Source organism: Geotrypetes seraphini, chromosome 1 (assembly GCF_902459505.1).
Source record: "Geotrypetes seraphini chromosome 1, aGeoSer1.1, whole genome shotgun sequence".
In the NCBI taxonomy this organism is placed as follows: Eukaryota; Metazoa; Chordata; class Amphibia; order Gymnophiona; family Dermophiidae; genus Geotrypetes; species Geotrypetes seraphini.
In genome coordinates this window covers 328,331,203-328,344,952 of record NC_047084.1, presented here as the reverse complement: position 1 = coordinate 328,344,952, position 13,750 = coordinate 328,331,203, and the positions used below count along the sequence as shown (strand labels likewise).

Below are 13,750 nucleotides of genomic sequence, written 5' to 3'. Positions count from 1 at the left end.
CCCACCACGAAGGACCGCTCGCACGCACTCCCACCCGCACCCGCACCCCGAAGGACCGCTCGCACCCCCACAGCCTCCCGACCCCCCCCATCATGTAGAAGCTCCTACCATTGTCCTGCTGTTTCCTATTGGCGGTCCCGGCCCTTCTGTGAGCCCTGCGTCTGCGCTGCTTCCTCTTCCGGCGGTCCCGCTCTTTCTCTGACGTCAGAGAAAGGGCGGGACCGCCGGAAGAGGAAGCAGCGCAGACGCAGGGCTCACAGAAGGGCCGGGACCGCCAAGAGGAAACAGCAGGACAATGGTAGGAGCTTCTACATGATGGGGGGGTCGGGAGGCTGTGGGGGTGCGAGCGGTCCTTCGGGGTGCGGGTGTGAGTGCGTACGAGCGGTCCTGCGGGGGGGTGAATCGGACGTCTGGGGGGGGGAACTATGTTAAAAAAAAGTTGTAAAACGCGCTCACGCGTATAACGTGCATGGTTATGCACGGTTTGTAAAATCGTGTATAACGAGCGTGTTATATGCGTGAAAATACGGTAATTAACATTTACAACCTTGCCCAGAGTCACTATTAAGATTTTAGAAAGGAAAAACCTGGCATGGAAGTTGCATCCCAATTCTGGAGGAGAGCCTTCGATTTAAAACCAGGAGTGGCAGGGTTGCCTCCCTGCAATTAAAACGTAATTCTGTAACAAATCACTTATTTACGTGCCAATTGCTTGCCTAATATACTGATTTCATGCATTTGTGCATCCTAGTGTACATTTGACTTGCAAAAATGCCAATAGGGTGCATAATTGGTGTTTTGTAAATACATGCCCGAATAGCATAGTGCATATTTGTTAGAGGACATTTACATGGATAGGCCATAGGTGGGGAACTTACCGAATACTGCATGTTGTCCACGTACTTGCTACATTTAGGTGTCCCTATTTACCCCATCTCTGTGGCAGGTGTAAATGGGAGTGCCTAACTATAGATAAAATGTAGGCCCTAAATGTTACACTGGTGTTCTATAAAAACACTTGGGAGCCTAAGGGACTCATAATCAATACATCCAGACACCCAAAAATCCACCAAAGTTAGCACTTGGACGTCCTAATCAACATGACATTTCAACTGCTTATAATCAAAACCCTTTTCCTGGACATCCAGCAAGACATTTCTCCCGCTGTGTGTCCAGAGCTCAAAGGGGGTATGTCGGGAGGAGTGTTATGGGTGACATTTGGGCGGGCTCTAGGCAAGCTTAGATTTAGATGTCCTGCAGGGATAATCAAATGTTTTGTCATATACTCTGGACAGAACTTATACGTTTTGAGTTAGACCTGTTTTAAAAGGGTATAAGTGTTAAAAAGGTGCCCAAAGTTACACTGCAGAGATACACCACATAACCACTGCAGAGATAAAGACACCCCACACTGGGGAAGTGTGTAGTGCTCACTGACTGACCCCCCTCACACCCCACAAAGATCAGAATACAAGAGTACATACCTGTCTCCAGAACAGCAGCACCTGGTATAGGAAAGCCTAGTAGACATGCACACAGGTGTCTTAAGTAGCCTGGTGGGTGGACTAGTGAACCATAGAGAGGAGGACTCAGGCCCATAAGCCACTCTAACCACTACATTTATGGTAGAAAGTGTGAGCCCAGCAATACCCACCCAAAACCTACTCTACTGCCATATAGGGGCCACCTGCAGCCATAAGGACTATTGGGGTGGTAGACAGGTGGATACTGAAAGTTTGGGAGAGTTTTGGAGGGCTCACCATACCCTAAAATGGGGTTCTGGTGAAATATGTTCCTGACACCCTTTATGTGAAGTTCACAGCAGTGCCCTCTAAGGTGCCTCACTGCTCTGTTGGGATGTCCGTGTGGTCAGTCCATTAAGATGCTGGCCCCTCCCATGTCCAAATGGGCTTGATTTGGACATTTTTGTATTTGAAAATGGACAAAAAAGATGGACATCCTAAGGACCAAGATGTCCAAATAGGTCATTTTCAAAAGCAAATGTGGATGTCTAGTGGTTTTGAAAATGGGTGTTTCCTTGCCCCGATAGTCAGACAGACCATTGAAAATGCCCCTCCATATGTCCATATAGGACAGACTTTCACTCTGGATTGCCAGGGCACCTAAATGGAGGCACCATGTTTCAGACTTGCCCCCTACCCCTTGAGCTTAAACTTTCCAGCTGGTGGTCTTTAATTTTCACAAATTCAGGGCCTGGCATGGTAAATCTTGACCTTGCAGCACTTAATGGTGCCAGGCTTGGCAGTATTCTGGCAACTGCAACAGTAAATTGTTAAAAGACCACCAGGTTTTGATGGCCTGTTTGCTCCCTCTTACCAATCGTGTGTAACTTACGCTAACTGGCTCTCTTTCCTGAGGGGGAGATGAGCTTGCCTCAAAATACACACATTTATAGCTCTACAATTGATTTTTTTTTTTTTTTCTTTCAGTGATACAAATGAAGTGGACATACCACCCAACACCAGAGTAGGTACGAAACGTTATATGCCACCAGAGGTGCTGGACGAGAGTCTGAACAGGAGTCATTTCCAATCATACATCATGGCGGACATGTACAGCTTTGGACTCATCCTTTGGGAGGTGGCTAGGAGATGTGTATCAGGAGGTAACAGAATTTCCCTTTGTGGCTTTGTGGTGTTTGCAAATCTCCCTTTCCATATCACAGCAAATAGGCCTGCTTCAGAACCTCCCGCCTGCTAATTGGCTCCATATAAATAAGCTGACAGGTGCAGTACCGAGGTGGTCTTGAGGCAAACTCATTTCTGTACTTCATTGACCGAGACTTTTTTCCAGATGTATGCTGTTTCAAGTAGACTCACTAATACAGCACCAAGATTTACATTGCACTTTAATGGAATATTAAAAGGCGCAATATTTCATAATTGAGGCAGGAAATGGAGCTCTTTATGCTTCTCTTTCTTCCTAAGTGCCTAAGACCGCTGCTGGATGGGAGCACTTTGTTGCAGAAGCATAAATAAGCACAAGGAATTGTGCCTCTGTATGCGGCTCAGTACATTTTTAGACAAACACGCCTGAAAACAGGGAAAAAATCATTACCGAGTTCAGTGCTGCCTGCACTGCTTCTTATTTGACTGTTGTGAAGAGAGCTCTATTCTGGGTTTGCCTTCCTTATGGGCCTGATTTGGTAACAGAACACCTCTGTGAGTGGCACCTATTTTAGTGATTCCCAAACCTGGTCCCGGAGGCACCCCAGCTAATCCGGTTTGCAGATTATCCACAATTCAAATCTCTCTCGTGACTATTCATTGTGGATATCCTGAAAACCTGACTAGCTGGGGTGCCTCCAGGACCAAGTTTGGGAACCACTAGCCTATTTTATAATGGCAACATAGGCGCCTGTGTGCCTTTATAAATGAGACTCCTAGATCCAACCCCACTAGTATACATTTCAAGTTTATTATTGATTTGATATACTGCCTAAGCAATTTACAATATGTAATTAAAAAATATATGATAAAAGGGGGGAGGGAGGGGGTTAAAAACAGAGCCAAATATAAGAAACAAAAACCAGAAACATGACATAAAAAGAGAGGTGGGAATAAGTTTACATTGTTATCTTAAAAAAAAAAAAAAAAGGGTAGGAACAAGAGGAAAGGAACAAGAAAAATTTTTCCTGATTACTATTGACAAAGAGGCCATCTTAAATATTGAATGCGTCCTTGAGCAGAAATGATTTGAATTTTGATACACAGTTTTCACACACAGACACTGCTCCAAGTCAGATGTAAAGATCAGATTTGGGGATGAGCGGGATATAAATGTTTTAAATAAATAAGAGTGTGCACTTTATGCATTCACTCGTGAATATTTGTGTACATTGTGATTTGTGCACACTTCATTGTTCTAGGCCAGTGTTTCTCAAATCTGTTCTGGAGTATCCCCTTGCCATTCAGGTTTTCAGGATATCCACAATGAATATCCAGCACATGGAGGAGCAGCCTGCTGTGAATTAGAGTGCTGAATGCAAGCAGTTGTGTTGGTACTAGATAGGTGTGTATGCCTGACACTGCTTCTAACTATTGTTACTGAAAGCCCTATAGGGGAGGCAAAACATGGCCATGTTGAGTTGGTAGAGAGTATTGTGTTTATCCTAGGACAAGCAGGCAGCATATTTTTACATGTGGGTGACGTCATCTACGGATCCCCGGTACTGACAGTATTAAAAAGTGTACTGTCACTTTGCAACTGCCTACACCGCACATGCGCAAGTGCCTTCCTGCCTGATGTAGGCTCGCAGTACCTTAGTTCTTTGTTTTCTGCGGGCGAAGAAGTACTTTTTGACTGGACTCCATTCAGTCTGCTTTGCCTTCCTGTTTTCACGTTTTTCTTACTTTTCTTTTTGCCTTCAGTATTGTTCTTACTTTCTTTCTACTAAAAAAAATCCCCAACAAATATATATTTTTGGCCTTTTTCTTGAAACTCGGGCTTCAGCCTCGGGGGGTTTTTCCTTGGCAGGTCTCTCTCTCTTTACTTTTAAACATTGAGTTTTATCCCAGGACAAGCAGGCATGATATTCTCACACATGGGTGACGTCATCTACGGAGCCCCGGCGCGGACAGCTTTTCAAGCAAACTTGCTAGAAGTTTCAAGTTTGCACACTGCACCACGCATGTGCTAGCCTTCTCTCCCACTAGAGGGCGCATCCCCACCTCGTGGTCCTCAGTTCATTTTCATCCGCGGAGCCAGAAGCCCTGTGGATAAATTTGTGCTCTGTTAGCCTTCTGTCGCCGCGGCTGTGGACGTTTTTTCGACGCGGTCGCTGCGTTTTTGTACACTTTTGCTCTTCTTTTCTTTGTTAAAAAAAACAAAACAAAAAAACATCTTTTTCTTTTTCGTCGCTCCGGGGGCTCCCGGTAGCCACGGCCCGGGAACCTCGTTCGTTCCCGGCCTGTTTTTGGGCCTATGTCCCGGCCCGTAACGGGTTTCAAAAAGTGCGGTAAGTGTGAACGGCTTTTGTCGATCACAGATCCCCACAGGTGCTGCCTGAGGTGCTTGGGGCCCCAACACCCGACAGACTCCTGTCCTAAGTGTGGAACCTTTCAAAAAAGGGCTCTCACACGCCGCAAAGCCCGCATGGCGGACCTTTTTTCCGTCGACGTCCCGACGGGGAAGGCCTCGAGTTCGGCCTCGGCTTCAGCCCCGGCCTCGACCTCAGCATCGGGACCTCCTGCCTCGCCTCGACCCTTGATGCCCGCGAAGCAGGTTGCCTCGTCCAGCAAGGCCTCGGGTAAGTCTCCCCTTCTCTCCTCAGCTCCTGGATCTAAGAAGCCATCCTCGGGCACTTTGTCGGCGGGGACTTCGGCCTCCGCCCAGCCCAAGGTATCTAAGGCGATAGCCCCAAGGGAATACTCGAGACCGAGGTCGCCCTCTGAGGAGCATCGCCAGGTGTTGCCCCAGGGTCTAACGATCCCGGTTTTCCAGGACTTGCTCCGGGCGTTGATCTCCTCGGAGCTGTCCGGGGCCATTGAGTCCCTGCAGCAGGCTTCGGCCTCGACTGCTACGGTCTCGGCGGCCCCGCAGTTGGCGACCTCGGCCTCGGGCACCGGGGCTTCCGCAGCCGAAGCACCCTCGGCCTCGACCTCGGCTCTCCCCTCGGTCCCGACCACGGTGAGTCAGCCTGAGGGTAGTGTTCGGCCCCGGGACAAGCAGCGCCGGATTTCCTCGACCTCGTCCTCGAAGTCTTCCCGGGGCTCCTCGCCCTTGCGCAAGCCTCGGGCGAAGCACCGCCTGAAGAGGGCCAAACGTTCTTGGGCCTCGAGGCGTGGTCGCTCGACGCCGCCCGAGGGCGAGGCTTTGCGAGTCGAAGAGCTCCGACTAGACAACCCAGTTCTTTTGCGGTCCCCGATCCGGGAGAGTTCCCGTGCCTCCTCGCCGGGGCGGAAGGGAAAGGCCTCCGTACCTCGGACCCCGGGGGGTTCCCCCAGGGGGTCTTTCAGGCGGGATCGGTCCCCGACCCCCTCGAGGTCACGGGACCGTGCCTCGTGGGGATCGGGGTCCGGTATGGACTTGAGGTATTCTCGCCAAGTCTGCTGAGAAGTCTCGGACACCCTCTCCGCCCGCACGGACGACTTCTTTTTCGAAGTTTGTCCATGACATGGCAAGGGCCCTGGGGGTGGACCTGTTGGCGGGGTCCCATCATACTAAAGAATTTTTGGAGGAGCAGGATCTTCCTGCCCCCCCGAGGGAATCCCCCCGCCTTCCATTAAACAAGGTCCTCCTTCAGACCTTACTTAGGAACCTCGAGACCCCTCTTACAGTCGCGGTGGTGCCCACTAAGATGGAATCTAAATATCGCACGATTCCCCCTAAGGGTTTTGACAAGGGGCAGCTCTCCCATCAGTCGCTCCTCGTGGAGTCGGCTCTTAAACGTTCGCAGCCTTCCAGGGTTTCCGCTGCGGTCCCCCCAGGTAGAGAGGGTCGGACCCTCGATAAATTTGGCCGCCGACTGTATGCTAATTCGCAGATGGCGACGAGGGTCCTCAATTATGCCTTCTCCTATTCTTCCTACCTCAGAACGATGGTGAAGGACTTGCCGGAATTCCAGGGTGTCATCCCGGATTCGCACAGGGACAGGTTTGCCGCATTTATGTCTAGCCTGTCCCAACTCCGACTATATCTATTTCATGCGGTATACGACGCATTTGAGTTGGCCTCGAGGGTATCGGCTTGTGCAGTAGCTATGCGCCGGCTGGCGTGGCTGCGTACCCTCGAGATGGACCCCAACCTGCAGGAGCGATTGGCTAATCTTCCCTGCGTCGGGTCGGAATTGTTCGACGACTCCTTGGAAGCTGCGACCAAGAGGCTTTCGGACCAGGAGCGTTCGCTAGCATCCCTGGTGCGCCCAAAACCGAAGCCAACGCCCCAAAGGCCGTTTAGACAGCCGCCTAGGCGGTATCCTCAGAAATCGACACCTGCTTTTTCGAGACCTCCACCCCGACGCCCACCCCAACAGGGTAGGGGGGGTCCTCCCAAGCCCGCCACGCAGGGGGCATCCAAGCCAGCGCCGTCCTTTTGACGGGATGGGCGGCTGGGGGCTGGCCCCCGCCGCAATTGCACCCAACCCCCTTCCGATCGGGGGTCGGCTTACGGTCTTTGCCGGGGCTTGGTCAGAGATTACGTCAGATGCATGGGTGCTCCGGACCGTCTCAGAGGGCTATTCGCTCAACTTCTCCAGGCAACCTCCAGACATGCCTCCCGGGGCTTGCCCGCCCAATCGGAGCCAGTTGGCCCTTCTCCAAGAAGAAGCCAGGGCCTTGTTGAGCCTCCGGGCAGTCGAATTGGTACCTCGCGATCAGAAAGGCCGGGGGTTTTACTCCCGTTACTTTTTGGTCCCAAAGAAGACCGGGGACTTGCGCCCCATTTTAGACCTCCGGAAGCTCAACAAGTTCCTCGTCAGGGAGAAGTTCCGTATGTTGTCGCTTCCGATTCTGTATCCTCTTTTGGACGAGGGGGATTGGATGTGCTCCCTGGATTTGAAGGAAGCGTATACCCATGTTCCGGTGCATCCCGACTTTCGCAAGTTTTTAAGATTTCAAGTCGGGGAGTTGCACCTTCAGTACCGGGTCCTCCCTTTCGGTCTGGCTTCGTCCCCTCGGGTGTTCACGAAGTGTATGGTGGTGGTCGCGGCTGCCCTGCGCTCCCGGGGGTTGCAGGTCTTTCCATATCTGGACGATTGGCTGATCAAGGCCCCGACCAGAGAAGGAGTTATTTCAGCGACCCAACAGACTATCTCACTTCTTCAGGGTCTAGGGTTCGAGGTGAACTTTCCCAAGTCTCACTTGCACCCAACTCAATCCCTCCAGTTTATAGGAGCCATGCTGGACACTGTTCTCCTCCGAGCTTTCCTTCCTTCTCCCCGGCTGGAGGCACTGCTTCGTTTAAGCCGTCAGGTTTCGCAGCTGCAGAGGGTGTCGGCTCAACGCATGATGGTGCTTTTGGGACACATGGCATCTACGGTCCAAGTGACGCCGTTCGCCCGGTTGCATCTGAGGATTCCTCAGTGGACGTTGGCCTTGCAGTGGCGTCAGGATCGCGATCCGGTGTCTCGTCAACTAGTGGTGACTCCCTCTTTGAGACGCTCGCTCCGTTGGTGGACCAACTCTTCCAATCTGTCCGGGGGTTTGCTCTTTCGCGTACCTCCGCATCGCAAGGTCCTGACGACGGACTCTTCGGAGTATGCGTGGGGGGCTCATCTAGACGGTCTTCGAACGCAGGGCCTATGGTCGGCTGCGGACCGTCGATGTCACATCAATGTGCTGGAGCTTCGTGCCATTTTTCTGGCTGCTCGAGCCTTCGGTCATCTCCTGCGCGACCAGGTGGTGCTCGTCAGGACAGACAACCAGGTGGCCATGTATTACGTCAACAAGCAAGGGGGGACGGGCTCTCGGCCTTTGTGCCAGGAAGCCCTGCGCCTTTGGTCATGGGCAGTCTCTCAGAACATTTTCTTGCGTGCGGTTTACATCCAGGGGGAACTGAATTGTCTGGCGGACAAACTCAGTCGTCTTCTCCAGCCGCACGAGTGGTCGCTGAACTCCCGGGTTCTACGAGAGGTTTTCGACCGCTGGGGGACCCCTCAGGTGGATCTGTTTGCCTCACCCGAGACTCACAAACTACCTCTCTACTGTTCTCGGATGTTCTCCCGGGACCGTCTCGAGGCCGATGCATTTCTTCTCGACTGGGAAGGAAGGTTCCTTTATGCGTTCCCTCCTTTTCCTCTAATCTTGAGGACGCTAGTGCATCTCAAATCGACCGGAGCCACTATGATCCTCATTGCGCCTCGTTGGCCCAGACAGCACTGGTTTTCCCTGCTACTTCAACTCAGTGTCAGGGACCCTCTACTTCTGCCGGTCTTTCCCTCTCTGCTGTCTCAGAGTCGGGGTTCGCTCTTACATCCCAATCTTCAGTCTTTACATCTGACGGCTTGGTTTCTTTCCCCTTGAATTTGATTCCTGTTTCTCAGTCTATGCGGGATATTCTGGAGGCTTCCCGTAAACTCTCGACTAGGCTTTGTTATTCCCAGAAGTGGACCAGATTTTCCTCCTGGTGTTTCTCGAACCACCTGGACCCGGTTTCGGTCCCAGTGTCTTCGGTGTTGGAATATCTGTTGCATTTGTCAAATGCTGGTCTGAAGACGACCTCCATTCGAGTGCATCTTAGTGCCATTTCAGCTTTCCATCGGCATCTCGATGGTCGTTCTCTCTCTTTGCATCCTTTAGTGTCTCGTTTCATGAGGGGCCTTGTGAATGTTCATCCTCCTCTGAAACCGCCCCCTGTAGTGTGGGATCTTAATGTGGTCTTGGCTCAATTGATGAAGCCACCTTTTGAACCTATCGACAAATCCTTTCTTAAGTTTCTCACTTGGAAGGTGGTCTTTTTGATTGCGCTCACGTCCGCTCGTCGGATTAGTGAGCTGCAAGCTCTGGTTGCGGATCCTCCTTTCACTGTGTTTCATCATGATAAGGTGGTTCTTCGCACTCATCCCAAATTTTTGCCTAAGGTTGTGTCTGATTTCCACCTCAATCAGTCCATTGTTCTTCCGGTTTTCTTCCCGAAGCCCCACTCTCATCCTGGCGAGGTGGCGCTTCACACGCTTGACTGTAAGAGGGCGTTGGCTTTTTATCTCCAACGCACTAAGTCTCATCGGAAGGTTCCTCAATTGTTTTTGTCATTTGATCCAAATCGTTTGGGTCACCCTGGTCTCCCGCTCTCGGGTCGAGTCACGGGACATAAGGTCCGGGCGATGGCGGCTTCGGTTGCTTTCCTCCGATCCACGCCTATGGAGGACATCTGTAAAGCTGCCACTTGGTCTTCGGTTCATACGTTCACCTCCCATTACTGTCTGGACTCTTTGTCCAGAAGCGATGGCCGGTTTGGCCAGTCGGTGTTACGTAACCTGTTTTCATAATTCGCCATCCTCCCACCTGCCCTTTTTGGTTGGCTTGGAGGTCACCCATGTGTGAGAATATCATGCCTGCTTGTCCTGGGATAAAGCACAGTTACTTACCGTAACAGGTGTTATCCAGGGACAGCAGGCATATATTCTCACAACCCGCCCGCCTCCCCGGGGATGGCTTCTTTGCTTGATATGGAACTGAGGACCACGAGGTGGGGATGCGCCCTCTAGTGGGAGAGAAGGCTAGCACATGCGTGGTGCAGTGTGCAAACTTGAAACTTCTAGCAAGTTTGCTTGAAAAGCTGTCCGCGCCGGGGCTCCGTAGATGACGTCACCCATGTGCTTAATCTCACTGACAAACCTTTTCCATCCATGTCGAAACCAACAATGGGTTTTAAAAAGTGAAGAAGGTGACAGCAGCCTGTTTCTATCACCAACCCTCATAGTTGGTGTCTACAGTATTTGAGCCCTGAGCACCGAGTTGAATCTTGTGCTTGGTGTAACACCTTACAAAAGAGCTCCATCAAGGCCCGTCACATTCAACAGAAGTTCTTTGGCTTGGCCATGGACACTGCCAAATCTTCAAAGCCATCGCCATCAAAAACTCCTGCATCAGCATGAACATCGGAAGAACATACAGCATCAGGAAAGCCAGCTAAGAAGCCATCCACTTCTCAGCAAGCGTCGCAGGTCTCTACAGCATCGAGTCCTTTGATGCAGGCCAAATGACTCCATCGTTCTCCAGCTTTGCAGGTTGTCTCTCCTTCAAGGTGTGCATCCTCATCGAGGTCACCTGCTCCAAGGCAACCTGCTGCACCAAGGGTACTGGCTACTGAGATTTCAGAGAGAAACATAACACTTTCTTCCAGAGGGAGATTGATACTATGTTTAAATTGCACTATATGTGGGTGCTCACATCAACTGCCTCTGTACCGGCTCAGCCTGAGCATAGCACTGCGAGGCTCTCCATCAAAGCATCGGGCTACTTCTCATGGATCTTCTAAGAGGCATCGTCATTCCCCATCTAGACAACAATCTACCTCCAGGCATCGATCTTTGCATTGAGGTTCTAGCTTATCTCATCGACGTCTTCCATCGAGACATTGATCCACTACCTCAAAGCATTGACGCTCTTCTTCACCACAATGTTCGATGCCAAGGCATCATCAGTCCTCATCTCTTCAATCTCATGCTTCGAAGTGAAAAAGGGATACTCAAAGATCCTTGGCTTCATTGGATCAGTACCGAAGACGTCGTAAATTTTCCCGGAGACATGGTTCTCCTCGACACATATCTCCAGAATTTTTCTCTGATTCACAATCTGACTCAAAGTGTGCACTAACTGTATCTGACTATGAGTCTTATGGCATACCTTCAGAGCCGTCTCCATGGAAAATGCCTCCCAGAAGATCTTCTCCAGGACTTTCCTTTAGCAGATATATTAGACAGCTGAGCAAAGCTCTACCTATCTTGTTAGAAGCTGACACTGTGTCAAGTTCTGACTACTTGGACGCCTTGGACTATACTGAGCCTCCTAAAGAACTCCTCACGTTAACGTTACTTGACATTTTTAAAGAGACACTAATTAAAAATTGGGAAACACCTTTATCTATCACGGTAGCTCCAAAGACAACTAGATTCCATTTACAGAATCTGTTCTCGAGGATTTGATAGACCAAAACTTCAACATCAATCATTACTTGTGGAATCAGCTCTTAAGAAATATTTCAGTTCGAGAGTGTTTGCTTCAGTGCCACCAGGGCGTGAAGGCCATACTATGGATCATTTTGGATGTTGCCTTTATCAAAATTCTATGCTGGCAAGCAGGATCCTTAATTATAATTTTTACATGTCTTTGTATTTAAAACAACTGGTAAGAACATAAGAAGTTGCCTCTGCTGGGTCAGACCAGAGATCCATCGCACCCAGCAGTCCGCACCTGCGGCGGCCCATCAGGTCCATGACCTGTTAGATGGTCCCTGACTTTTCCTATAACCCATCTCTACTTCTATCTGTACCCCTCAATCCCCTTATCCTTCAGGAATTTATCTAAACCTTCCTTGAACCCCCGTAGCGTGCTCTGCCCTATCACAACCTCTGGGAGCGTGTTCCATGTGTCCACCACCCTCTGAGTAAAGAAGAACTTCCTAGCATTTGTTCTAAACCTATCCCCTTTCAATTTCTCCGAGTGCCCCCTTGTACTTGTGGTTCCCCAAAGTCTGAAGAATCTGTCCCTGTCTACCTTCTCTATGCCTTTCAGGATTTTAAAGGTTTCTATCATGTCTCCTCTAAAATCCTGAAAGGCATAGAGAAGGTAGACAGGGACAGATTCTTCAGACTTTGGGGAACCTCAAGTACAAAGGGGCACTCGGAGAAATTGAAAGGGGATAGGTTTAGAACAAATGCTAGGAAGTTCTTCTTTACTCAGAGAGTAGTGGACACATGGAACGCGCTCCCGTGAGTATGCAAGATATGGTGGTGACCCCATAGTACGCCAGCTGTTCAAGCCCTCAAATCTTGTGGAGCTCATTACTGACTCCCTGCGGGATTACAGCTGGTCTCCCAGCAGGCTTTGTCTGCTCCATGCTCTCCTCAGCGGTGTGAGAACTCAGTCCTCTTTTCCCTGGCTTCCTGATATGAAGTTTTAATCATGTGGTATGGTCCTGAAGACTCATTAAAAGATAGCCAAGGCAGTGGCTAGATTGTATTCTTGGCAATGGTGTGTCAGCAGATGTTACCTCAGCCTAAGGTAGAGTCCTTAGTTGTGCAGGTAACTAAATGTACTTTCCCACCAAATGAAGGAGGCGTGGTATTAAAAGAGATAACATAACATAACAAAATTTCTTATATACCGCAGCTACCTCACGGTTCTGTGCGGTTAACAAAAATTAAAATACAAGTATACACAGTATAAAAACAATTAATTAAAATATTTACCAAATAAATTTTCTAAATGCCAAATAAGAAGTAGAGATAGAAAGATAAATGCTAATTTGTTTATCCCATAATGCTGCCTGATACGCTAAGATCTTACTAAAGAAGCGTTTATACACACATCCTTTTACAGAAGGAAAATCAAAGAGCCAAAGATCACATAGATGTTTTCTATTACAGGATCGCAGAGTGGATGGGATCCTTAAAAGGCAGTTTGAAGTGCTGGCCTTGAGAATCAAAGCAGCTAGCAGCTGCATCTGCATATTTTGTGGCACAAATATAATTTCTTTATAATGTCACTTGGGTACTAATAGTTAAATACTAGTGGAAGTCAGAAAAATATTAGAGTTGAAACAAAAGAAATGTCTTCTCATTCAAATTGGTAACCAAACTTCAGGATTGCAACCGTCACGTTTGAAAGTCACTCAGAGGTATAGAGTTCTTCAAGAAGAGAGTTGCGCCCTCTAGTGATGAACCAAAGTATACTTTTCAGTCGTTGCAACTTTATTAGTGCTTGTTACGCTCCAAGTTTGATTACAAAAATAAATAAATAAATAAATGTCTTTACAGTCTTTCAAATACTTGTATGAAAATACTTTTTTTTTTTTTTTTATCTTTACAAATCTTTTCAAATGAACATCGCTCTGTGAGAAAATTGAGAGCAGCTTGATAATTCAGTTTATAACAGGTTCGGGGTCTCTACGTGGCCCCGTTTCGATTCCTTCTTCAGGAGACCCTATTATATGTAAACTGAAAAACCATTTCAATGCTGATAGAGTGCTTCAAGTTTGCGATGTGGTAACATCGTCAAAAGAACGCTGTCGGTGCTGAGAATTTAAACTGTCAGAGAAAACATAGCATCAGCTGTCTGGTTTTGTTACC

At 49.1% G+C, this 13,750-nt stretch overlaps 1 protein-coding gene across 7 annotated transcripts in view; it reads left to right on the top strand.

Moving 5' to 3' along the window:
* BMPR1B (bone morphogenetic protein receptor type 1B) overlaps positions 1-13,750 on the top strand; it is a 586,865-nt gene that overhangs the window by 548,380 nt on the left and 24,735 nt on the right. For all 7 annotated transcript variants that reach the window (XM_033957895.1, XM_033957911.1, XM_033957903.1 and 4 more), the window contains one exon: positions 2,451-2,626. In XM_033957895.1, the coding sequence (XP_033813786.1) occupies positions 2,451-2,626 (176 nt within the window). The remainder of the gene's footprint in view (positions 1-2,450; positions 2,627-13,750) is intronic.